At 52.0% G+C, this 26,315-nt stretch overlaps 2 protein-coding genes across 3 annotated transcripts in view; one reads left to right on the top strand and one right to left on the bottom strand.

The window, feature by feature from the left end:
• C13H8orf74 (chromosome 13 C8orf74 homolog) lies at positions 1–25,760 on the bottom strand. Its single transcript, XM_003944171.4, has 4 exons — positions 25,678–25,760; positions 24,011–24,203; positions 2,877–3,283; positions 1–354 (listed from the first exon to the last, which is right to left on the bottom strand). Exons 1-4 carry the CDS (start codon positions 25,723–25,725, stop codon positions 118–120), a joined length of 885 nt encoding a protein of 294 aa, XP_003944220.1. The 5' UTR covers positions 25,726–25,760; the 3' UTR covers positions 1–117.
• RP1L1 (RP1 like 1) overlaps positions 1–26,315 on the top strand; it is a 102,266-nt gene that overhangs the window by 5,481 nt on the left and 70,470 nt on the right. For both annotated transcript variants that reach the window (XM_074384159.1, XM_039461177.2), the window contains exon 2: positions 23,285–23,399. The gene's annotated coding sequence lies outside the window, so the exon portion shown is untranslated. The remainder of the gene's footprint in view (positions 1–23,284; positions 23,400–26,315) is intronic.

Raw genomic sequence — 26,315 nt, 5'->3', positions numbered from 1 at the left:
TGGGTTTGTTTCTTTTTATCGCAAGAAGTCTCTGTGGGTGCTGAGCTCACCATGCCGCACAACTCACGGCTGTGGATGGCTGGTCCCCAGTCAGTCTCGGGTGGCGGTTGGGGCCTCCTACTTCCTTGCCTTCGCTTTCTTTCCTTTACTCGCTTTGTGGGGCTTCAGCGCTTCCTCCTGGCCTGTGTGGCTGGTGATGGGGGGTGGGAAAGGGTCAGGGGCATTGAGGTTCAGAGTCTTCTTCTGAAGCTTCAGGTCCAAGATGGCGAAAGTGTTCTGGATCTGGCGCTGCAGCAGCTCCCGCAGGAGCTCCATCTGAATGTGGATGGCCTGGTGGACGAGGCTCTCCAGCTCCTGTAACGAATGGGGAGGACCAGTGAGCGGGGCTGGGGAGCCTCGTGGGATCTGGTTCTCAACTCAGACCCTGTTGTGGGTCCGAGGATGTGTCCACTGCCCACCCATCTCACCCTGAGCATGCGCCATGTCTGCCTTGACCTCCGGCTTCTGGTTGACTTCAGCCAACTAGGGGCGGGAGGTCTGAGGATGGGGGAGGTCCCACCTTCTGACCAGCTGTGGGCTGGCCACGGCAGGGGCCCTCTACCCATGGTCACCCTTTCTGTCCTTCAGCCCTTGACTATAACTAAAGCTCTCTTTTTGGGTTCCAGTAGTCACACCCTCCCTCTTCTTTTTCGGCTTAGAGTGGCAGCCATGCTGTTTGAGTGTGTCATTTGTCCTGGGCCCATTGGCCATTGCCATATTTCCTAGAGACTCTACTCCCTGAGCAATGCAGGCCCCATCTGGATGTCCCGTCCCCCCATCATCCTTATTCTCACCTGTCAGAGTTCTAGTGGCAATTTCATGGGAGGGGACGGGGAAATTGCTTCAGAGAGTGGGCTTATCCTTCACTCAGCCAGCCAGAAAAGGCATGGAAATGCAGCCACCGTCCAGCCACCATGTTGAACAGGAAACCCTGTTGTTCAACCCCGTCATGGCCCACAGAGCCTGGAGACATGGACCATGTATGTAGCTGCGTTTCTCCAGGCTGTCCGCTGGAGCGACCATTTAGCAGAGGAGTTGTTGGGGGAGACGCTGGGAGCCATTGGTTGTCTTCAGTGCGTTTATTTGAGATTTCGTATTTCACTTAAAATGTACGCAGAATTGTACATTGCCCCAGAATATCCCGTTGGTTGTTTTTGTAGAAAATAATGTTCTTCCATAACGTTATTATTTTTATTATCATTATTTTTTTGAGACAGAGTTTCACTCTTTTTGCCCAGTTTGGAGTGCAGTGGCACTATTTCAGCTCATTGCATCCTCCGCCTCCCAGGTTCAAGCGATTCTCCTGCCTCAGCCTCCAGGATAGCTGGGATTACAGGCATGTGCCACCACACCTGGCTACTTTTGTATTTTTAGTAGAGGTGTGATTTCTCTATGTTGGTCAGGCTAGTTTCAAACTGCCAACCTCAGGTGATCCACCTGCCTTGGCCTCCCAAAGTGTTGGGATTATAGGTGTGAGCCACCACACCTGGCAAGAATGGGCTGTGTTTATTCTACAGCTCTGAGTGCCCCATCTCAGGTGCATGGCTGGGGCACATGGCATAGGGGGCTCTGGCTCACCAGCTCCGCCAGGCAGGGGCCAGCAGTGCCGTGCTGGAGGCTGGACATGGAGCTGGGAGCAGCAGGTAGGAAGAGCTGTGGGACATGGAGGGCATTAGGGGCCGATCTCTCCCACTGTGGCCAGCCTCCCCACCTCTACCCTGCCGCCCGGTGTGCTAGAACAAGGTCCCTGGCAGGGGGCCAGAGACACAGTCTATTGCATGGGTTTTGTTGGGTTCCTATTGAACGTCTTCATGAGCTAAGATTACATGGCCCCTCGATGTGCTATTTGTCTGGAGGCTTAACCTTACTTAGATGAGCACCATCCAGGCTGCTGTGTTCATTGTTCTTTAGAGATTTTCATGTGTGTGTGTGTGTCCCTAAAGAAATACTTCCTAGGGCCATTTGCTCTTCAGCTGATGATTCAGAAACCAAAACCCCTTGGAACTCAGAGGCCCTGTGACTCCCACACTCCAGTGCCTGAAACACACGCACACACACATACACACACATGCACATACTTGTCTCTCGAAGTATGTTCAAAGATGATGCAACAATGATGACTTCAGTGCCTGTGTGTAGCTTAGAAACTAATGGAGGCTTGGCCAGGCCCTCAGGAAGTCAGCTGCTCTGGGACCAGGCTCGTCACAGTCATTGAAGAGCTGGTCATGGGAAATGCTGGCAGCTAGAGCCCCAGTGGTCTGGCAGACCCTCCAAGAGAGCAGTCCAAAGTCTGAGGTTTAGGCACCAGATCCTCCCATGTCTTCCCTGGGCCGTAGCTCCACCCTTTGTCTCCCTGGTCACATGACCCTCCAGAAGCTGTCCTCCTGTCCCTGCTTCCTCCATCTTCTCCCCCAGCCTGGGTACATGCCAGCTCTGGAGAATCTGCCGCAGTTCCAAGACTGGGGTCTTTTTCCTGACTCTCTTGGTGGAATCCGTCACTGATAAATGACACAGAGGAAGGAGCTTAGAGTGCAGGATCAGCCAGGTCTCAGTCTGAATGTGAACTCTACCACATGCTAGCTTGGTGACTTTGCGAGTTGATAAGTTCTCTGAGCCTCAGTCATCTCATCACTAAAATAGGGACAAGAATTTCTTCCTTGCAGGGACATTGCATGATAAGGTACACTCGAAGCCCATGGCTAGACTCTGGATTCCTCCCTGCTTCTCTCCCCCTCCCCTGTGTGCCAACGAGGCGCTCCCATCTGCAGTGACTCCAGCCCGGACTGATGTCCTTGCAGGTGTAGGTGCCCACCCTTGGCAAGTAGGCAGAGCCTCACCTGTCTTTCCAGGACCCGGCTGGGCTGCACGGACATGGCGGAGGTGAACACCTTCTGCAGCGAGTTCTTCTGCTCCAGGAGCAGCGCCTCCTTCAGGAGCAGCATGTCAGCGCGCTTCTGTGCCTCGGCCTTGGTCAGGGCAGCCACCTGCTGCTTGTGGGTCCACAAGCCCCTGTCCATGCCCTCGGCCAGCGGGAGGGGCTGAGGTGGCATGCACACCTCCAGGTGGGCAACGGTCAGGTCGACCTGCTGGTCCTGGCCCAGGACATACTGGTAGAGTTTGTAGTGGTGGATGAAGGTGTGGTGGAAGTAGTCACAGAGGGCCAGCAGGTGGGTGGTGTTGAAATGGCCCTGGTAGTCTCTGAGCTTGTTCCCCAGGATCATCACAGCCTCAGTAATGGAGTAGCCTGTGGGCACAGGAGCCAGGTAAAGAGTGGGAATGGGACAGAGCTGCCCTGCCAGGCAGTGGATATGGGCTCTGCACATAGACAGCCTGGTCACAGAGCCCATGTCCCACTGCATTTTTAAAAATATGTATTTTTATTTATTTATTTTTGAGATAGGGTCTCATTCTGTCACCCAGGCTGGAGTGCAGTGGTACAATCATAGCTCACTACAGCCTCCAGCTTCCAGGCTCAAGAAATCCCCCCGCCTCAGCCTCCCGAGTAGCTGGGCCTACAGGCACATGCTACTAAACCCAATATTTTTTATTTTTTGTAGAGATGAGATTATCGCTATTTTGCCCAGGCTGAAATTCTGAGCTGAAGTGATCCTCCTGCCTCAGCTTCCTAAAGTGTTGGAATTACAGGCATGAGCCACTGTGCTGTCTCCAACTGCAATTCTTACTACCATGCATTAGCACTGGAAAGCTATGCAGTGTACCACATTTCTTTTTTTTTTTTTTACCTGCAGTAACTTACACTTATCCCATTTTTTCCTTACATGATTATCCCAGTATAATAATATAAATATGATTATATGATCTCAGTATAATCACATAATCATTACCATAATTTTTTTTTTTCCAAACTCTTGGGCTCAAGCGATCCTTCCATCTTGGCCTCCCAAAGTGCTGGGATTACAGGAGTGAACCAACACACCTGGCCAGTATTTTGTCTTTTGACACTTATTTTAAAAGACAAAATACTGGCCAGGTATGGTGGTTCAAGATAAAGCACACCTGTTACTTTAACTGTGCTTTATCTTGTTTCACTTCTAACTCTTTAGGAAGGAGATGTGGAAAAGGAATTCCAATAATAGTGAAGCAGGAAGTGGTGGGGCATGGTGGCTCACGCCTGTAATCCCACCATTTTGGGAGGCTGAGGTGGGCGGAACACTTGAGGTCAGAAGTTAGAGACCAGCCTGGCCAACATGACAAAACCCTGTCTCTATTAAAAATACAAATATTAGCCGAGTGTGGTAGCAGGTGCCTGTAATCCCAACTACTCAGGAGGCTGAGGCAGGAGAATCGCTTGTAAGAGGAGGTTGCAGTGAGCCAAGATCGTGCCACTGCACTCCAGCCTGGGCAACAGAGTGAGACTCCGTCTAAAAAAAAGAAAAAAAATCCCAGCACTTCGGGAGGCCAAGGCAGGAGAATCACCTGAAGTTGGGAGTTAGAGACCAGCCTGACCAACATGGAGAAACTAAAAATACAAAATTAGCTGGGCATTGTGGCACATGCCTGTAATCCCAGCTAGTCGGGAGGCTGAGGTGAGCTGAGATCATGCCATTGCACTCCAGCCTGGGCAACAAAAGCAAAACTCTGTCTCAAAAAAAAAAAGAAAAAAAGAGTGGAGCAGGAGGGGATTGATGCCCAGACAACATGCTGTGCTGGTGGTTTGTGCCACAGACACAATGGGAAAATATCCTTGATCCCATTTGTGCAAAGGATTGGCTGTGAGGGCAGTAATAGGGGCAGTGCTCCTCGGGGCATGACCTGTCTCCCCACTTCTCTCCTCCTCTCCCCTTCACTCCTCCTGCTCACAACTCTTCCAGGTGCTCAGCACAGTGGTTAGAGGCTGGGCTCTCCCAGCATCTGCTTGGGACTTGACAGAGGAGGGGGATCATGAAAGGTCGTGGCTGAATTACATGCCCGCCCTGCCGAGCAGATGAGCAGACACCAGGCAGAGAGACAGGCAAGTCAAGGGTAGCAGAAGAGCATGGCCCTGGCATGGAGACCTAGGTTCTCATAGACACTGTCCTGGAAATGCACTGTGGACTTGACTGAGCCTCTCCTGCTCTCTGACTCAGTGTTCCCTCTGAAGAACAAGGGCTTGTGCCAGGCGCCCACCAGATCGTGTGCTTCTGCTTCGGAGAATTTCATAGTTCCTTCTGCCGACAATGAAGGTAATGTGCTATAGGCAAGGAGCTGGACTTTCGCCCAAGGTAGAGGACCTGGCTTGTTCACAGACCCCTTCATCTTCTCTTCCTCTGTGTGAGCCCTCCACTGGGCCCTGTGGGGTTTCCCCACCCCCAGCTAGAGTGCTCCATGCCCCTTCAGCAGGGACTGTCTCAGCCTTGCCCACAAGGTTGTTTTGAAGTCTTCCCACCCCTCATTCCCTCCATGTTTCCTCTTGGCTGGTCACTGAGGCTGTCTTGCTTTGTATGGAAATATTCACCTTGAATCTCCCCAAATTACCCAGAGGGTGGAGACCTCATGGTCTTGGGAAAATATTAGCAAAAATGATACCAATCCACTTGGAGCCATGTTAGGATGTGCTGGAAGTGACGCTCAGATTCTGGCAATCTCAGTCTCCTTGGGAGGGAAGGAGGGACAGCTCCATCATGCAGAATCCAGGCTGGAGGCTATACTTCCCCTTTCTTTCATGGCAAACCAGCAGGCTCGGAGCCCAAAGGTTATGCTCCTCTTGGGAAGGTACTGGGTTTGGAGGACTGAGATACTCTGTCCCTCTTAGATATGACACTTGGGCCTTTTTCTCTCAAATGTAAAATTTAGAATAGTGATACTGACTTCACAGCCTTGTTGGAAGGGCCAAATGGGGTAAGATATCCAGCTCTGTACAGAGCCTAATACAAGCCAGCAATCAATAAATGCTGTAGAAATAGTTTATTTCTACCTTTGTAAAAAAAAAGTCTTACTTCCCCTCCATCCTGCCTTCCCTCTATTAATTCCTTCCTTCATCTCTGTCCATCTTTCCATTCATCCATTCTTCTACTTATACATCCACCCATGCATCCATGCATCTTTCCATTCATCCATTCATTCCTCCTTCCACTCATTCATCCATCCATATGCCCATCTATCCATCTGTCCATCCATCCATCCATCCATCCTTTCTTCTACTTATCCATCCAACCATGTATCTATTCTATAATTCATTCTTCCACCCACCCATCCATCCATCCATCCACCCACCCATCCATCCATCCACCCATCCATTCATCCATTCATCCATCCATCCATCCATCCATTTATCCATTCATCCATCCATTTATCCATCCATCCATCCATCAATCCATTTATCCATCCATCTATCCATTCATCCATCCTTCCATTTATCCATCCATCCATTCATTCATCCATCCTTCCATCCATTCATCCATCCATCCTTCCATCCATTTATCCATCCATCTATCCATCCATCCATCCATTTATCTATCCATCCATCTATCCATCCATCCATCCATCCGTTTATCCATCCATCCATCCATCCATTTAGCCTTCTATCCATTCATTCATCCATCCTTCCATCCATTTTTTTATCCATCCATTTTTTCCACTCATTTGTTTATCCATTCACCTATTCATCCATCCATTAATTCTTCAGTCTATCCTTCCATCTATTCACCCATCCTTCCATCCATTTGTGAAAGCAAAATAAAAACTTGGGAACCCAATTCATTATACCAAAAGAAAAAAATTAAGCTGAAAGTTGAGTAATATGAGAAACTGCCTTTCCTTTTATTCCTAAGCAGATAGAATAAAAGGTTAAATATCTCCACAGGCAGCTATTCTATGTTCACCTTATCTTATGCAAAGTCCCAATTTACTGAGCAAGGGAGGAATACATAATTGATTATTTACCACCTGCTCCTTTTCTCTTGTAACATGTGGATTACCATATCCTCCTTCTTTCCCCTCCAGCCCACTTTCACCTTTAAATATTGAAGCCCTCAAAATAATCTTTTGAGAAAGACCAGACGTTTCTCCCAGGTATGTCATTAACCTTGGAAAAATAACCTTCTAAATTGATTGAGACCTGTCTCAGATACTTTTTGGTTTATACATTTATCCTTCCATTCAACCAAGTCAAATGGTGACTGAACCTATAAATTGTTACTGCCTCTTAATTTTACTCAGCACTATGCGAGATTCTGGCAATACTATGACAATAGGCCATATCCCCTGCTCTCAGATGCTTGCAGGAGAGACACAAGCAGAAAATGGCAGTGCATAGTAAAGAGGAACAGAGTGGGGTGAAGAAGAGCAAGGACTTCAGGACCGGGTCCTCCTAGAGAAGGCGATGTGTGACCTGCATCCCAGGGAAGGCTGAGCCAGGCCCAGAGGTGGGGCCACTTCACAGCCCAGCTGAGTGACAGCAAGGAACAGGCAGCAACCTGGCCTGGGTGGGAGCAGGGCGAGGCTTGTTGTCATTGGCACCTAAAGGTGGAGGCAGATGGTGGAAAGAGCTGCATGGAGAAGTGGGTGGAAGACAGACCCAAGGGCCTGGAATGCCACACTCCAAAGCCAGGGCTCTGTCTTCCGGGCAGTGCACAGAAGGAGCAGATATGAGTGTGCGGACCTGGCCATCCTTGGATGTAGGGTGTGCAAGACAGAAATCTGTACAACCCCCAGGTTCTTAGGGGAATGTTTGAGGGACAGTGGGCCCACTAACAGAGAGAATACCATATAGTGGGACGCTGACCTCTGACATGACCCCTGCCCTCAGAGCGCTTCCAGTCTCAGAGACAGTTGAACAAATGATGGCTACCTTTGTCTTCTCAGCCCCCAGCACTGGGATTTGTGCAAAGGAGAGGCCCAAAGTCTAGAGAGTGAATGAACCAGCTTTAATATGTCAATGTGAAGCTATTCATTCATTCTGTCAACAAATACTTATTGGGGACTTTCCATGTGCCAAGAGGTCTTCCAGGTTCCAGGGAGGTGGTGGAGGAAGGAAACGCCGATACCTAGCTCTGCACAGGGCTGTGGGAGGTTGGCAGGGCGCATGCCAGGAAGAAGGTCAGGAAAGGCTTCCCTGAGGAGGCAATAAAGGGGCTGGGATGGACTTGCTCAGAGGGGTTTACCGGGCAAAGAGGTGGTGAAGAGCGAGGCAGAAGGGAGTGCAGCTTGCGCAAAGCCCCTGTGGTTGAAGCAAGCACGGCCCACTGAGGGAACAAGAGGCGGGGGAGGAAGGCAGTGAGCAGGATGGAGATCTGCAGGTGGGGAGCCGGCTGGCTGGAGATGAGGCTGGGCAGGCCAGGCCCTCCAAGCCCCTACGATGCCCTGCCCTGCAGGGGTCCCACCCCCAGGGCCACCACCTTGCAGAGGCCCATCTCCCTACCCCACCACGGAGTCTTTCACCAGAGTAAGGCTCCCCCAATGCCAGGCATTGGGGGATGTTGCCTGTGGCCAAGGCCGTCACCATGGAGGCTGCTGGGCTGGCAGAACAGGCCCCAAAGGCCAGGCCCACCCAAACATGGCAAAAGGGTTTCCAGCAGGCAGTGGGTAAGTGGAGCTAGGTTCCAGGGAGCCAATTCTGGAGGAACAAGCTGTGTTGGAAGGAAGGGCCAAGGCATCGGGGGATCAGCCTAGGGCAGGGTCCAGGTCCAGCTTCACCAACCAGAAGCTCTTGGCTGCTGCTGCCCTCAGGACAACAAAGACCCCATGGCCCCACGTGCCCTGTGTCTCTTCCTGTCCTTTCACTCAGAGCTGGACATCAGAGCTTGCAGGACTCCCCTACCACGAAGGCTGCCATCAATTAGCAGGAGCTTCCCCACAGGGACACAGGGAGAGAGGACGGGAGCTCTGAGAGGTCAGGGGTTCCGCACATGCCCCGTGTTGGGGGCACCAGGCTGGGGCCAGAGGTTGGTGGGAAAGCCACCACAAGTAGAGGGACCAGCAGTGGTGAAGGCTAGAGGTAAGCGGAGCCATACTCAGCTGTCCGGGAGGCAAAGCTGGATTCTGGGGACTGAGCTGAGGGACCAAGGGTTTGTGGTCAGTTTGGACAGGGTCATTCATGAGTCCTGTGTGCTGTGTGAAAGAGGTGACTTCATCACAGAACACCAGGACCTCCAAGGATAGCGTACATAGAGAGAATAATTAAATTCCTCAGGGTTTGGAAGCCGGCAGAGTGGTACGGAGGCCAGACATGAGAGGTTGGGGTCACCCCAGAGGGAAGGCGGTGGCCACGTGGAGACAGCAGGGGTGGCCCATCGAGGGATTCAGAGGGCCGGTGGGCATGAGGCCATCATTTCTCATCAGCAAGCTGGACTCCCGGCCTGTGTGGAGGCGATGGTGTGTGAGTTTCATCAGGTGACTCATAGCACCTTCTGAACTTGCCGGAAGGTGCCCTCCTGCTCCTCCTCCAGCCTGGCCTGGCCTGATGGAGCATGGGGTGGGGCCACCTGCATCTTGCAGCTGTGGGTGGCTACGTCTGCCTCCTCGGTCAAGGCCAGACCGTGGACCCGTCTGTTCAGCCCCCAGCAGCCATACAGAGCCTGGATCTGAACGGAGAAGTCCGAGAGGCTCAGTGCCAATGCGCTCAGTAGCCATGTGCGGGTGTCTTGGCGGCTTGCCATCCTGGCCGATGCCCTATGATGGCCATGGCTGTGGCCTGCACCCAAGAGGTCATAGAAACCAAGTGCAGACCTAGTCCTGGGTCAACAGGGAAGGAGCCCCTGGGCTGAAGTCTAACTTTCGGCCCCCAGATGCTCTTGGCTGGTTCTGGGTTTCAGCAACGCTTGTTGGAAGCCAGCTCATGCGACACTTTCTTGGCCTCAGACCACACTCCCCAGGCCTCGGGTTGAGAAGTTCCTGGTGACTCAGAAAGCGGAGGGATTAAGTCTCAGGGAGAAGCCGCTGGCTGCCGGGCGGACAGATCTGTGCCTGCAAGTTGCTCTTCAATAACAGGGAGTGGCCTTCATTTGCATTGGCTGCTGGGAACTTCCTGAAGATGGTCCCCAACCCCCTGGAGGCCAGCACCTGTGAGGAGAGCATCGGGAGTGGAGGAGGAGAGGAATGAGGAGGGGAAGGGAGGGGGAGGCACACTGGCAGATGTCGGCATGGGACGATCCGCCATCAGGGCAGAAAGGGCTCAGACGTGGGGGCTCCAGTTGGCTTCCTTGGCCCCTCACATCTGGAGTCTGGACTGGGCAAAGGATGGGAGGAGGGAGATTCTCCACATCCCTGTGGGGCTGGAAATGGGGAGGGCTGCTCCTTCTGGGTGGGCCTGAGCGGGAGGACCCAGGTGCCCCGAAAAACCAGTTTGGTTCCCCCATCTTGCCTCCCAGGGGCAGGAACCAAGTCAGGCCAGAGCCTGGCACTGCTCGCCTTTCCCAGCACCGGAGTGCCTACCAGGGCTGGCCCCGTATGGTGGGAAGCAGACAAAAGCAAGGGCTGCCATCTCCACCCAACCGCACTCTTCACCCCTCTGTGTTGCCCCTGCCCCCTTTGTGCTCCTGGGGAGACTGCTAAACTCCTTCACCCTGGGTGCCAGGGACTGTACCGCCCAGGCGTGCTCCCCTCAGTTAGGGAGCTCCCACTGCCTTGTGCCATGCATGCCCTGGGTCACTCGGCCTCCCAGCTCCCAGCACCCTTAGGCTGGCACAGGCCCCAACCCCTCTTCACCTGGGAGAGAAACTGAGGCTTAAAGAGGCTGAGGGATTTGCTGAGGTCCACTCAGCTGGTAAGTGCCTCCCCATGGGGAGGAGGAGCAGCTGCATGCCTCCTGACCTCATCAGGATGGGCCTGGACTGGCCAGAGGAGGACCATACTGGCTGGAGATGCACTGTCCTCCTGCCCGGCGACTTTGGCACTAAGGATTCAATAGTTGCGTGTTCTGTTCTCAGCCACCATTCGTGGTCACATGGCAGCCATCATTGAGTCTAGGGCACTCCTGGACTGAAGATGGCACTGATGCTGGGGCCATTCCCTGAAGCTCAGTTCCTCTGTTAGGGGAAGTGAGGTGTGTCTAGTAAGAGCAGACTGGAATTCATGCAGACGTGGGCTCACATTGGGCTGCCTGGCTTCATCGCTTGCACGAGTTATTTTGCCTTTCTGGGCATTAGTGTTCTTTGTCTTTTTTTATTCCATTTATTAAAGTTCAAAAACTAGCACAGCTATGGTGTTAGAAGTCAGTAGAAGTATCTGGAAAGAGTCAGAAAGGGGCTTTTGGTTGCTGATAATGTTCTCTTTTTTTTTTGGAGACGGAGTCTTGCTCTGTTGCCTAGGCTGGAGTGCAATGGCACGATCTTGGCTCACTGCAGCCTCCACCTCCCAGATTCAACTGATCCTCCTGCCTCAACCTCCCAAGTAGCTGGGACTACAGGTGTGCACTACCATGCCCGGCTAATTTTTGCATTTTTAGTAGAGACAGCATTTCACCACATTGGCCAGGCTCGAACTCCTGATCTCAGGTGATCCACACACCTCAGCCTCTGAAAGTGTTGGGATTACAGGTGTGAGCCACTGCTCCTGGCCTGGTTGCTAATAATGTTTTGGTTCTCCTTGCTAGTTCTGGATGCTGTTAAACAGGTGGGCACACTTTCTGAGAAATATCAAGATGAACATTTATAAATTATGCATTTTTCTATGTGTGTGCTATAATTAAAGACTTACTCTAAAAAGATGGTGACCCTGAAAAATAAGTTATTCCTAATTTGTGCAATGATGACAAAAATCACAGAAAAGTAAATAGATTTACAAATCAGTATTTAAAAGCAGAATCTCTTCACACTGGAAGCAATTTTTCTAATGCAATCTATTTTTTTCTTTTCTTTTTTGGGATGGAGTCTCTCTGTGTCTCCCAGGCTGGATTGCAGTGGCGTGATTTCGGCTCACTGCAACCTCCAACTCCTGGATTCAAGCGATTCTTTTGTCTCAGCTTCCCAAGTAGCTGTATTTTTAGTAGTGATAGGGTTCCACCACGTTGGTCAGGCTAGTCTTGAACTCCTGACCTCAGGTGATCCAACTGCCTTGGCCTCCCAAAGTGCTGGAATTACAGGCATGAGCCACCACACCAGGCTGTAACACAATCTATTTCTATTATGCAAGACTTTTAATAAAAACGATTGCATGTATTGATTGCACAGTCTAAAAGACATGGGCAGCAGAGTTCCTGTCTGTAAAATAGAGGCAATAAAACTGTCCACCTCGTAAGGTTAAAGGGCAGCATGCATACACGGAGCTTTCCATAGTGCCTGGTACACAGTAAGCACTCAATAAATAACGCCATCATCACCGTTATTGCCATCTTCAGGACTCTGCTGATATTCCTGCTCCCTGGTGTGCTGTGTGGTCTCCTGGACTCAAACGGGTTTGGCAGAGAGTGAAGCATGGCTCTAGGGCAATAGCCCTGAAAATTGGATTTCTTCAATTTCTTCAATCCAATCCCTTTTTGGCGGTTGCCTGGTGATTCTATTTACCATGGTGGGATGAGTGGGCATGGGGCCTCACCCGAAGAGTAGTGGAGGTTCTTTCTTTCCTGGCCACTCAAACAGTGGAGGGGACAGGACAGCTGGGAGCGGGCCAGGTCCCCAGTTATGAGAGGCGGAGGGCGGGGGAAGAGGCCAAAACTTACTGTATAACTCGACAGTCCATTGTACTGTATCCTCTTTCTCCCCACTCTTGTGGGTGCCTCTGTGGCAAGAACATGCTAGATGGGCCAGACTTCCCAAACCCCAATCACGATTCTCTTTTTATTACTATTACTTCACCGAATTAGTTAATGATTAAAGCCTACAGCACCAATTATTCCAGGGTGCTCTCCCATCCAAATACTAACTAGGCCTGACTCTGCTTAGCTTCCAAGGCCAGACAAGATAGACCCAGTCAGGGTGGTCATGGACCCAAGTCTAGATTCTTGTACTGAAAAGTGTGTGGGTGGTTATGAGAACAACAGGGCAGAAAATGAAAACTTAAGATCTTCCCAGAAAGTTCTGGACACGTGCTTGCTGCCCAGGGCTAAGCTCTCAGGAAATAATACCACTACATTAGTATGTTATTTTACAGTTGTAAAGCATTTCAGTTATCCATCAACTTATTTAATTATCACATCCAACCTATGAAATAGGTATTTCACACCATTTAACCGATGAAGAAATGGAGGGTTAGAGCACACGTGTGGCTTGTCTATTGCTATTCAGTAGCAAAATCAGGTCTCGAACCAGATCCTCCAACTCCAAGGAGAGTATACCACAGCCATGTTTTAGGAGTGAATGGAAACTATATGAAATATACAGCATTACAACATGTTCACTAGGATTTCTTAGATTTAAATTTCATTTTTCAATTGTGAATATACCTAATATAAAATTGACCAAGTTACCTATTTTTAAGTGTATAGTTCTGTGGCATTAAGAACATTCGCATTATTTTCAACCATCACCACCATCCATCTCCAGAACTTTTTCATCATCCAAAACTGGAACTCCATATCCGTTAAACAGTAACTCCCTACTCCCCCTCCTCCTGGCCCTTGGCAATTCCCGTTCTACTTCCTGTCTCTATGAATTGGACTACTCTGGGCTCCTCATAGATGTGGACTCATGATATTTGTTCTTTTGTATCTGGATTCTTTCACATGACATAATGTCTTCAAGGTTCCTCTATGTCGTAGCATGGGGCAGAATTGCCTTCCTTTGTAAGGCCGAATGATGTTTCATTGTATGGATGGACCACATTCTGCCTAGCCATTCATCCATCCATGGCCGCTTGTGGGGCTTCCACTTTTGGCTGTGGTAAGTAATGTTTCTATGAGCATGGGTGTACAAACATCTGTCTGAGTCTCCACTTTCAATTCTGTGAGTACCCAGAGGAGCAATTGTTGAATCATATGCCAATTCCATGGTTACCTTCTTGAGGAAGTGCCAGCCTGGTTTCCCATCCACTACGTCTTTTCACTTTGTTTGATGAGATACAGTAGTCCCCCCTTAACTACAACTCCAGTGTCCTTGGTTTTGGTAACCTGTGGTCAACTGCACTCCAAAGACATTAAGTGGAAAATGTGGGAAATAAATAGTTCATAAGTTTTAGATGTTGCACTGTTTTGAGTGGCATGATGGAATCTGCATCATCCTGCTCCATCCCACGTGGAGCATGGATCACTCCTTCCTTCAGTGAACCCACGCTGTCGACGCCACCCTCCTGTTGGTCACTTAGGAGCCGTCTTCGTTATCAGATGGACCATTGCTGTATTGCAGTGCTCATGCTCAAGTCACCCTTATTTGACTTAATCACGGCCCCAAAGTGCAACAGGAGTGATGCTGGCAATTTGGAAATGCCAAATAGAAGCCACCAAGTGCATCTTTTCAGTGAAAAGGTGAAAGTTTTCAATTTCTTAAGAAAGAAAACCTTATGCTGAGATTGCTAAGAACTACATAAGAAAAAATCTATCTGTGAAATTGTGAAGAGAGAAAAATAAATTTGTGAGTAGTGGCTATAGGTTGTGGTACTATCCCCAGTTTCAGGCATCCCCTGGGGGTTTTGAAGTATATCCCCAATGGATTAGAGGGGACTGCTATAAACCAATGGCCCTATTAAGGGGAAATCTACTCAAACACTAGGCTTAGAAATATTTCGGTGTCCTTTTAAAGATATCCTTTTTGGTCACTTGCCTAGGGATCAAAGGGCAAGCACAGGACCATAAAAGACCGTCATGGGCTCTTGTCCACCCACATCCTTCTCTTTGTCCACAGTGGTTTCCCTACCTTGTCTCCTTAGGAGACTCCGCCCCTCACCAATCCTTGCTCCCATTTCTGAGGAAGCTAGAATGATTCATGTGAAAGAGCTTTGGCAGAAGGGACAGAACTTCAGTTGTGTTAGTGAAACGGGGACAACAGTACCCATCCACCCAAGACTGCCATGGAGGATTAAGTGAGATGATATGCGATTTGGGCTCATGCTGTGCTTGCTGGAAAATGGGGCAGAACAGGGACCAGCTGGTGGAAGGCTCAAAGAGGTAGCTTCCAGTGCAACAGCAGGAAGAACTTTCCAGAAGCATGGGCAGAGTAGGTCTCCTCTCCAAAAGTGAGGAGGCGTTTCCCATGAGCCTGACAGCTGAGAGCCTCAGGTGCTTAGACACCGGAGAGACGGGATTCCTGGATGTGTCGGGTGGGGGTTGGATCTGGTGACCTCTGGGGTGCCTCTCAACTCTCAGAAGCTGTGGGGATTTCCATGGAGTTGACAGTCCCTGTAGCCACAGCTGGGGCACTGCTGGTGCTTCTTGGCCAAGCCACGCAGCTGAGTCAAGCTTTGTGAGGGGAGCCTTGACTTGGGGTCCCTGTCATCCTCATGGTCATCATCCCCTGAAGATGAAAGCGATTGGGCAGTCCCACCGTCTCAGGGACACAGTGTCATTCCCAGCTTGATATGTGGCTACTCCATCCTCATACCTTCTCCCCTCTAATGCTGGGAGCTCCAAGACTGACCAGTACGTCCAGCTCATAGAGGAAGAACCTGAGAAATCAGATGTGGGAAGGGTCCTGAGAGAACGCGTACCATCTGCCCACACACAGGTGGCACATCCAGGCAAGGGCACCTTAGCCAATGGGCACAACTCACCCTGCCAGCTGGGCCTGGGCCAGTCACCATCTTGGAGCCTTCCTGCTGGGGTCAGGATCCCAGCCTCTCCTGTGAGCAGCTCTGGGTGACCCAGTTAGGAACACAGCAGGTGTCTGACCTGGCTTATCCAGCTGTCATTCCATCCTCACTCTGCAGCCCCTGCCCACTTGCTATGGGGGATCTCCTGGGCTGCCGGCTTCTCAGAACTTGCTGCACCCCTGGATGGGTGGACAGCTCCCCATGGTCAAAACAAAAAGTCACATGGTGGGGTGGGTGCTGACCTGAGTTCAAATCCCGGCATCCCTCACTCGACATGTAGCCTTGGGCAAGTGACCTAACCTCTCCAGAACTCAGTGTCTTCATTTTTCAAATGGCACCTGCAAGGCCAGGCTGCAGCAATAATGACAGAAACTGTGTGAAAGGCGAGGCACGTGACACACAAGGCCTCCCTCTGCAGATGGATGGTCTGTTGCGGAAGGCAGGGGAAGGTGTCTATGGCTCTATCTTGATTTCTGGCTTACTTATGACACCGGCTCACCCGGGGAGTGGCGACCTCACTCAGTGTTATGGGCAGCACTGCTCACGCTCTATGTGTTGAGGTCCTAACCCCAGTAGGTCAGGACGTACCTTGAAATAGGGTCTTTACAGAGGTGATTAGGGTCAAATGAGATCATTAGGGCTGGCCTTCATCTAACAGGAGTGCGGTCATCTTAAGAAGAGAAAACGTGGACACACGCACAGACACCGGGGCACACGTGCACAGAGGGAGACCACGAGAGGATGTGGGGAGAAGGTGGCTATCTGCAAGACAAGGAGAGAGGCTTCAGGAGAAACTAGCCCTGCCAGCACCTTGACCTTGGACTTCCATCCTCCAGAACTATGAGAAAGTAAATGTTTGTTGTTGAAGCCACACTGTGTGTGGTTCTTTGTGGCAGCTTTAATACCCCAGGGAGGCATCTACAAAAGGAGAGCTGCCTGTTTGTCTCAAGAAATGCCCCCCACCCCAAAATCTCAATCTAGGGCCGCTGTGGAGACTTCCACCATCAATCAACCATGAAGTCTCATCCAAAGGCTCCTCCAGGTCTCGCCTGAAGAGTGAGGGGTTCTGGCTGGGAAGGAGGGTCTCTGGAGGCCTTTCCCAGGCTGCTGGCACCTTCTCTCCACTTGGCTGGTCTTGAGAGGCTGGAGGCTCCCCAGTGTGAGGGTGGGGTACTTCAGGGCCACTGGGCAGACCCTAGGCATGGCCGTGAGTGTCCCGGCAAAAAATGTCATGCCAGGAGCTTGGGAGAGTCACTGCTTCCTGCCAGCCCAGGCTGCTGTGGGCGGTGAGTGGCTGCCATCCCATCCTAGGCTACCTGGGCAGCATTTCCTCTAGATTCAGGAGTGGCTGTGGGTGGAACTGCAGATGCCAGGACCATGACACCCTTCACCAGGCCCTTACCCGGCTGCCCTGTGCCTCTGCTGACCGGTCACAAGGCCCACTTCCTGCCAGGCCTGGGATTTGGGGGCCTGGCCCGCATACAGGGGTTCTTCCTTTTTCAGCTGTCTTGATGGGGTGTTAGACAGAGGTCGTGCCTGCCATGCATAATGAAGATGAAGGATGGAGTGGCACAGAGGTCAGAGTGGTGGGCTGGGGAGGTCCTGCAGGTGGCAGGTGGCCACAGGTGGCAGACCTCTAGGCTCAGCTTCCTGCCAAGGGAGGCCTGAAGCAGGGGAGACTGTCCCCACCTTCCCTGCCTCCTGCGCAGGCTCCTCAAGGCACCTGCATCCCTCTCCTATCCTGAGCCTCCCAGTCTTAGATAAAGCAGGCAAACTGTACCCAGTTTCTGCTGTTTTCTGCCACCAGTCCTGTCCCAAGCTGAAAGACTCCTGCCCCTCTGTACAGATGGCTTCACCCTTGGCCCGGAGGAGACAGCTGGATATAATCTGCCCAGAGCTTCCTGGAGGCTGGCCAAGAAGGCAGAAGGAAAGGACTCCTCTGGCCTGATGTGGAGAGCAAAACATCCTGGAGAGGCGTTTGCCAGGCCAGAGCCAGCCGAAGTTTTTGAAGAAAGGGCACCTTCCCTCTGTGCACCAAGGTCTGATCGAGTTGGGAGATATGCTGCACTGGCAGCTGTGTCCTGGCAGAGCTCTGAATCACTGCCATGCAAACACGACCCTCCTTCACTACGCCTGCCAACTTTGCTATCTAGAATGCAAACGCAAGGCAACCATCCTTAGCTGTGGATTAACAACAACAAAAACATCCCTGGCGAAGCTACCTTCCAAGATGACTGAAAGCCCAGTGTGGATTTCAGCCATAACAGACACAGAACACCCACCCCCACCTTGGCTGCCTGCACCCACATTCTGAGATGGGGGACACTGCCAGGAGGAGGGCAGGGTGGCATGCAAGGTGGGAAAGAGCTGGAATGCACCAGCGACCTGATCTGCCACCTGCACCAGCTCTTCCCGCCCCCGACTGCGTGGGCCCCGCCCTGAGGGCAGCAAACAGTGTCCTGCTCTCCCGGTCTGGTGGGCAGCAAGGCTGGCTCCCCTCTGTGCCCAGGGCCAGGTATGGCTGTGGGCAGCTGGTTATGGTCCAGGCCAGAGGTGGCCTGGGTTTCCCTTCTGCTGGCCCATGCCTTGAACCCATCTGCAGGATGAAGGGAAGACAAGAAAGGGTGTACACAATGAGCACTCTGATGGCCCATGTGCAGCTCCTTCTTGCCCTGAATTATGATGGGTCCATCCTGTGTCGCCTCCAGGCACGTGGTAGTGAACATTTATTGAGCACTTGCTATGTGCTGCTCACCCTGCTGTGAGTTCTGCATGTCCAATTCCTTTGCTCCCTCCTATGAGTAGGAACTGTTACTGCTCTCATTTTACGGAGGAGGAAACAGGCACAGAGAGAGAAGCTAATGTTCTCAAGGCTGTGAAGTGACAGCGGTGGGATTTGAACCGAGACCTCTTGACTGCATAGTCTGCTGCTTGCTGCCTCTCACACTAGCGGCGGGTGCAGTGTGGAAGGAGCGTCACTGTTCATGTTTCTTCCTTTAACTCGTACTCCGTGCCACGTGCGTTGCTCAGCACTGGGGGGATCAGAAGGGACAAAATGTGCCAGGCACAGACCCGTCTCCAGCAGCTCCAGCCTCTCCAGGCCGGGCCTTCCTCACTGTCCAGCTGAGGACTCGAGAGGCCTGCGGACTGAGCGGAGAGGGAAGGGGGACAGGCTGGTGAAAGAGGGCGTGAGAAGGACTGACGAGGCAGTCATCACAGGAAAGGAGCCAGGGTGGGCCCCAGAGAGGACACAGCTGCAGAGATGAAGGTGTGAGGTGTCCAGGCTATGGCCATGACGGAGAGAGAAGCTAATCCCATGAGGCCCCGCGCCGGAGAGAAGCCAAGCCCCTAAGACCCAGCGCCGGAGAGAAGCCAAGCCCGAGCCCGTGAGACCCAGCGCCGGAGAGAAGCCAAGCCCGTGAGGCCCCGCGCCGGAGAGAAATTAATCCCGTGAGGCCCCGCGCTGGAGAGAAACGAATCCCGCGAGGCTCTGCGCCGGAGAGAAGCCAATCCCGTGGGGCCCCGCGCGGGAGAGAAACTAATCCCGTGAGGCCCCGCGCAGGAGAGAAGCCGAGCCCGCGAGGCCCAGCGCCGGAGAGAAGCTAAGCCGGTGAGGCCCAGCACTGGAGGAGCAAAGATCAGCTCTGGGCGGTGCGAGCCAAGGACTGGGAGGGGCTCAGTCAGGAGGGGAGTTGACCCAGGGCTGGCGGGCCCAGGAGGGGACGCAGGATAGATAAGGGCTGGTGACTCAGAGCCTATGGTCCAAACCTGGGCAGTGTCACTTGGATGTCACCAGAGAAGATCAAGGTTGGAGCTAGAGTTGGGCAGAACTGGAGCAGAAAGCACTGAGCAAAGCTGGGGCAGGAAAGCCTGCAGCTTCCGTGAGTGGTGCTGTAGGGCTGCCCCGGCTGCAGCTGTCTGGGAGGGGCAGGCAGAGGAGGACATAAAGTTCCAGGCGGACGGTGGAGCCCAGGAGGGGGCCTGAGACCCCTGCAAGCGGGTGTAACACAAAGGCCGACTCCAGCGCACATGTTCAGGGCCTCCTCTATGCTGGCCACCGTTCCGGGGCCACACACGAGCTCAGCAACCCTGTGGAGCGGATGCTGTTGTCTCAAATTTACAGATGAGTGGCCTGAAGCACAGAGAGGTTGAGGGAATGGCCAAGGTCCCACAGCTAGGAAATGGCAAAACTGGGGTCCCAGAACCATTCAGGGCTCAGCCTGGGCCTGGAGGTGACAGCAGCGTTTGTCTGTGAGCAGGACTCGGGAAGGAGGTGCAGCTGGAATTCAGCCCTCGGCCTCTGGGGGACTTCTGGGCTTGCTCACGCTCTCCCGAGTGTCCCTGTGCACAGTGATGAGGACACGGGTGCTGACAAGGACACGACCTGGGCCACCTGGCTCAGGGACGGCAGGCACCAAATACTGAACGGCACCGTGGTGATCTAAGTGCAGGAGGCCTGGGTCTTGTGGGGTTCTGCACCCGGGGATACTCCGGCTGCACCCGGCTGCCTACTCTCTCCGCACTGCAGCCAGCCTGGCACAGCTCTCAGGAGCCGGCTCTTCCAGTGGGTCAGTCACCTCCAGGGTGGAGCTGGGACCGTATCATTTGCCTCCCATCTCGCTCCTGATTTCTGGCATGAATCTGCAGTTTGCTTTATTTTTTTTAACGTCCTGGCCCTGCCCCATCCCCTGCAGTGCAGGCTCACTGGGACAGTACAGGGGCTGAGGAGACTTGGAACTCATCTACTGGGCCTCGTCCTTGCAAGGGCTGAGCCAAAGCAGGTTACCCCTGACTACGCTAAATTTCTGGATCACATCCTGTTCCCTCAAGTTTCCAGGTCATGTGTCTCCTAAAAGTAAAGGTGCCGCTCTCTGGGTGCTTCCCAGACACCCAGCACCATGCTGTGGGCCTTAAGGCACACCCTCATTTGATCCTTCTAACAATCCCAGGATGAGGGTGATCCCCGCGCCCCCATTTTTCTAGGTGTGTCAAAAGAGGCTCAGATGGATGAGACTTGCCCTAGACCACGTACCCAGTAAGGAACCAAGTAGAATCTGAATTTTCCCTCTGGACCGCAAGCCTCCTGATGGTTCTATTTTCAGCCAGTTCAATTTTGGGTGAGGGAAGCCCACCCAAGAACTTGTTTCTAGTCCATGCTTATCGCGACCATGCCTCATATGTTTTCAGATGGTATGAAGGGGAGCGGAGGACCTGGTAAACTGGATGGCCCAGGATTAAGGCTCTGAAGGTTTCAGGAGGAAGGAAAGGCAGGCCAGTCTGAGCAGGACAGCATCAGTGAGGATTGTGAAGTCCTGCAGGTGCACTCGCAATCGCCACCACACAAGGGCAGGATGGGGAAATGGTTAGGGGCTTTAGTGGACTGCCAGCCTGACACCAGTCTATGTACCTGATGCTGATAAAGCCAGCGCATCCATTGGCTATATAAACAGGAGCATCACGACCAGCACAGGGGAGATGATACATCCCTGACCACCCCACTGATTGCTGTGTTTGAATCCAGATGCCCTATGTTAAGAAGAATACTGACACAAGGCCACCTGGATGAGGGCAGCAAGAGGGGGGCAGAGGTTAGGAGGTGGTGGGAGGCAGGGCCTATGGGAATGATGTCATATTAAAATGAAAAAAGAGATGACGTGATATGGGTGGTGGTAAACACGGGTGTATTTTACTCATTATATATAGCATCTGAAGACTAAAATACGGTAATGAACATATGTTAAATGAAGTGGCATATACATGATTTATGGAAGCTCTAAATAAATGTATGTAGCTAGCATTTCAGTAAATATTTGAATTTTTAAAAGGAACAATAAAAGGTACCAGGATGTCTAGTCTAAATGGAAAGAGGTACTAGCAGCATTGTATGAAACCCAATAAACATGTTCAGGACCCACATGCTGCTGAAAATCTGGAAGACCGATTTTGGAGAGGTGCAGAAAGCAGCTGTAGGCTAGACACAAGGAAAAACTTCCTAATAATGAGAGTGGTCATGTAAGGGATGAAGTGCCAGAGGATGAGGGGCTCCCTGTCCCTTAGGGGGTTTCAGCAGAGGCTGGAATTGCTTAGCTGGCATCCAGGGCCTCCCTGCAGTCAGGGAGAGGAGTCGTCTTTGCACTCAATTGGAGAGTCCATGAGACATAGCTGTGCTGTGTTGGTAAGGCATGCTCCAACCAGAAGTGCCGAAAGCTCCAGGGTGACCTAATCTTGGGTTGAAATTGGGTTTGCATAATCATCGACTGTTTTCCAAGGGCTCGGCCTATGGAGGCCCCAATGGGGACTTGAAAGAGTCCGCTTCCCACCTGCTTTGGGCTGACTTCCCTCTTCCTGGTTGTCTGTGTTTGTTCTGGCCACGAGCCCCTGCAGAGCTCAGACACCAGGGTTGAACTCTGGTACCCGCATGTGGCTGTGAGCAGTGGGGAGGTGGTGACCTGAGGGATGCCCTGAAGGCTCCCATTGGTGGGGCCAGGGATGGCAGGAGTGGGATGAGATGTCCCAAGGATCTCCGAATCTAGGCCATGAGCGATACCATGTCTCACTGTAGCCTTTAGGCTGGGACTGCTGGGTGGGAGCCCAGGCTGGCAGAAGAGAATTAGAAGAGAACATGGAAGAGAATATGGCAGCCTTAGATTAAAGAAAGACTGGCCCAGGTGTGCCTAAGGCTGGGAGCACTGGATGCCTTCAAACAGGTGCCATGGGACATTCTGTGTGTCTGAAAAAGCATTCACAGTTTGGTAAATAGATTGCAGAATGCAAGATTTGAAAGCAGTGGACCAATCAAGGGAATGTGGGGGGTGGACATGGTGCTGGCCTTGGGGATGGTTAAAAAATGATGAGTTTAGCAAGGGACATTGAGGTGTTGCCAACAGGACTGAGTGGTCACTTCTTGGTGCCTTGAGGACAGGCCCTTATGTATGAGAGACAGGGCATTGTGCAGCCTGCGTGCTTGGCAGCTTCTGAGATTCTGACCAGAAAGCCAGAGGAAGACCTCAGATGTGCCACAGTTTACAAAAGTCTTATCATACTTTTTTGGAAAACAATTTCAAATAAAAATAAAGTAAATACAGAAGAGTTGCAACAATAGTAGAAACTCTTCCCAGTCCACCCGACGCCCCACCCCAGCATCCTTCCTCGTGCATCACCTAAAGCAAGGACATTCATCATCACGACCACCCGATCCAGACACTCACCCTGGATATGTCACTACCTTTTGGTCCCCAGACCTCACTCTGGTTTCCACACTTCTCCCAATAACCTCATTCATAGCAAGAAGAACTGGACAGGCCACAGGTCATGTTTGACCACATGTCTTAGCCTCTTTCAGTTTGGAAAGGTTTATCCATCTTTCCTTGGCCCTCATGGCTATTGAGTGTCTGAAGCTTGCAGAAGAGCTACTTTGAGCAGTGCTCATTTGCTGCTTTCTCCTGATGAAATTCAGGCCATTAATCTTTGTTGGGACCATCACAGGAGGATGCTGGCTTCTCACTGCATCCAACCAGGTGCATGGGATTCTGGGTGGCCTCTTACTGACAATGTCCACTTGGGTCATTTGACTAAGGAGGCACCTGTCAGCTTCTTCCCTGTAAGAGTATTCCTTTCCCTTTGTCACTAGGAAGGATGCTGTAGGAGACCTTCTTAGAAAGCACGGAAACATCCCACTTCTCATCGAGCATCCGCCCACTACTTCCAGTACCCATGGATGGTTCTCAGTGGAATGAAGTATCACTGTGAGTATCACTCAGAGAGCCTGCCCCAAGTGTTTGTTTCATGAATGAATCTGTACTTCATTGCCCAAGAGGTGAATGAAATGACCACAGCTTCACGTGCCACCAGGTCCTTTTCTCATGCAAGCCCACGGCAGGGCCAGGGTGGGAGCAATGCCGCCTCCATGCACCCACCTGACTGCATTCCCAGGCTTGAGCTGGCTCCAGGACTCCACTGGGACCTGCACCAAAGCCAGATCTCCTACCAGGAACAACATGCAGCCCTTCAGGGGTTCTTGAAGGGTTTTAAGTTAGGGGGAGGTGAAACATTTGATTTATGTTAAACAAAACCAAACCAAAACAAAACAAAAGCAAATACCCTGGCTGTTGTGCAAATAGCTTGGAGTGGTTCAGATTTGTAGTCAGGCAGAACAACGGAGACTCAGTGAGGAAGTTCGGGAAGCCTGAGTAGAGACCTCCTTTGCCTAGTGTGTGAGGAGTCCCAATGCCAAGGCAGGGCAGAAAGGGGCCCTGGCTTCTCCAAGGCTCCTGGGGCTGTGGTTGGCAGGGGAATCCTATGTGCACCCACCCCGTCCTGCCAGCCTCTGCTGGCTCCTGCCCTGGATGCCCCATACCTTTGGTTTCCCTTAGCAGCTCTTCTGTGAACTTGACCACTTGGGTTACCTCCACCCATGGGAAGCCTTTGCCCACTGCAAAGATGATGCTCTCGTAGAGGGTGTCCAGTACGATGCTCCTCCGGGAGTCTCTCTGTTCATCAAATTCCTCCCAGTTCAGAAGCCTCCGTAGGTGCTCCCGACCTTGTGGTCCCTGCAGGGCATGACATGAAAATTGCAGGGTATAATATGGGGGTGGTGGGCTATGATATGGTGGTTGGAGGGCATGATGTGGGATTTAAGAATATGATGTGAGGGTTGGAGGTTAAGATATGGGGTTGGAGGGTATGATATGGGGGTTGGAGGGTATGATATGGGATTGGAGGGTATGATATGGGGGTTGGAGGGTATGATATGGGGGTGGAGGGTACGATACGGGGGTGGAGGGTATGATACGGGATTGGAGGGTATGATACGGGGGTTGGAGGGCATGATACGGGGGTTGGAGGGTATGGTGTGGGGGTGGAGGGTATGATATGGGGCTGAGGAGTCAAGAAGCCATCTCTCCTGGGTAAGACCCTATTGGGATCCCCACAATAGTACGCCAGAGCCCTGAAGTATAACCAGGCACATGGCCCCCCAGGAAGAACTGTGCTTTGGTTTCTGGACAGCACTCCCTCCTCCTCCTGGGACTTGATCTTCTTCCAGGACTTTCCTTCCTCTGAGAGTTCTCATGCTGGCCACTGCAGCCCAGGGTTAGTGTACATCCAGCAGGCTTCAGCTTCTGAAATATGATCCTTCCTCCCTCTTCTCTAAAATAAAATTTGACTTCCCTTAGCCTGCTCTCAACTAGCTGGGCTAGAGGCATTGATCTGACAATGAAATGCACACCACAGTATAAATGACTGACCAAGAAGGGGCTTGGTGAGGTAATGCTTTAGCAGAAGGCATGAGTGTTGGTTGGTGAAAATTCTCTTGGCAGGCCAAGAGAAAAAGGTAACTTTTTTTTCCCTGCCTATCAGTAAAAACCCATTTTACTTGAGGGTTCAGCTGGCCCTTCCAGAAAGTTCTTATAGGCCACTAGCAGATGTAGGAAAAGGAAATGCCACTTAAAGGAAGTGCCAACAACATGTTTAGGGTGAGGCAGAGACCTACATACCACACTCAGGAGGGTTGCTTTCCTGGGACAAGGGGTCCTTTGGCTGGGAGGACCCTGGAGGACTCTGGAAGACTAATGGGAGCCTTGGTCACAGAGGGAGGCCCAGAGTCCTGTCCTCAGCCCAAGGGACTCCTCTTCCACTGCCACCACTCTTCTGCCTAAACCAGGCAGCATCCCGTAGGAAGCAACAGAAGCCTCACCCAACATACTCCCTACACACAGGCTCACAAGACCCTGAGGTCCCTAGGGAGGCAGGCACAGTCTCCTGCTTCCCATTAGGCAGGTTCTGCCTTTTCTGGACCTGCATATGTGGGCTTGAAAAATGGTCCATGAGGTCCAGGGACTGGTAAGCCTGGGCCTGGAGTTCGGGCCTGCACACCTCATCACAGCCTCAGAGGTACTGTGCTGAGCTGGGGTGGATGCCCCAGGATCTCCTGAAGAGGCACGGATGAGCCACTTCCAGGGCACACCTCCCCATGTGCCTGGGGTGAGCCAGCTTCCATTTAAAAGCCAGTTTCTCTTTCTTCACCTGAAATTGGAAGACTTCTTTCACTCCATGGGGTGTTAAGAGTGCCATGGCCCCTGCATCTGGTTGCCAGGAGACCGAGCCAGGACTGACTCAGGGTTTCCGGAATCCTGGGGGTGGCCGTGCCAGCTTTGTTAGGTCGTGAATGGCTTCTCCCAGGCTTCTTTCCTCCCAGCCCCTCCTGTGATGCTCTGGGCCTCGTCACCTGCACCTGCTCAGGGACTGGAACCCCCTTGCCTCTCCTTGACAACCTGTTCTCCTTGAGGAAGCGAGCATCCTGAGACTTCCCCAAAGCATGCACACATGCACACACTTGCACACACACAGGCACACAGACACATGTACACACACACACATGCATGCACACATGCGCGCACACACATGTAGACACACACACATGCATGCACACATACATGTGCACACACGCTGCCCCTCATCCTCATCCACAGACAGATGTTTCGGAAAGGTGCATAATCTTAACTTTTTTTTTTTTAGAGACAGGGTCTCACTATGTTGCCCAGGCTGGTCCCAAACTCCTGGCCTCAAGGCATCGTCTGGCTTAGCCCCTCAAAGCTCTGGATTACAGGTGTGAGCCACCACCCCTGGCAGGCTGGACCTAATTCTTTTTTTTTTTTTTTTAT

The sequence above is a fragment of the Saimiri boliviensis genome, chromosome 13 (genome assembly GCF_048565385.1).
Source record: "Saimiri boliviensis isolate mSaiBol1 chromosome 13, mSaiBol1.pri, whole genome shotgun sequence".
Lineage (NCBI taxonomy): Eukaryota > Metazoa > Chordata > Mammalia > Primates > Cebidae > Saimiri > Saimiri boliviensis.
This window is presented reverse-complemented; position numbering and strand designations above follow the sequence as displayed.

Coding starts and splice junctions, on each gene's coding strand:
- C13H8orf74 (XM_003944171.4), bottom strand. CDS start 25,725: ATGGCACTCTTAACACCCCATGGAGTGAAAGAAGTCTTCCAATTTCAG. Junction 3,284..24,010: donor GCTGCTAAGGGAAACCAAAG/GTATGGGGCATC, acceptor CTGTGCCCACAG/GCTACTCCATTACTGAGGCT. Junction 355..2,876: donor GCCGGGTCCTGGAAAGACAG/GTGAGGCTCTGC, acceptor CATTCGTTACAG/GAGCTGGAGAGCCTCGTCCA.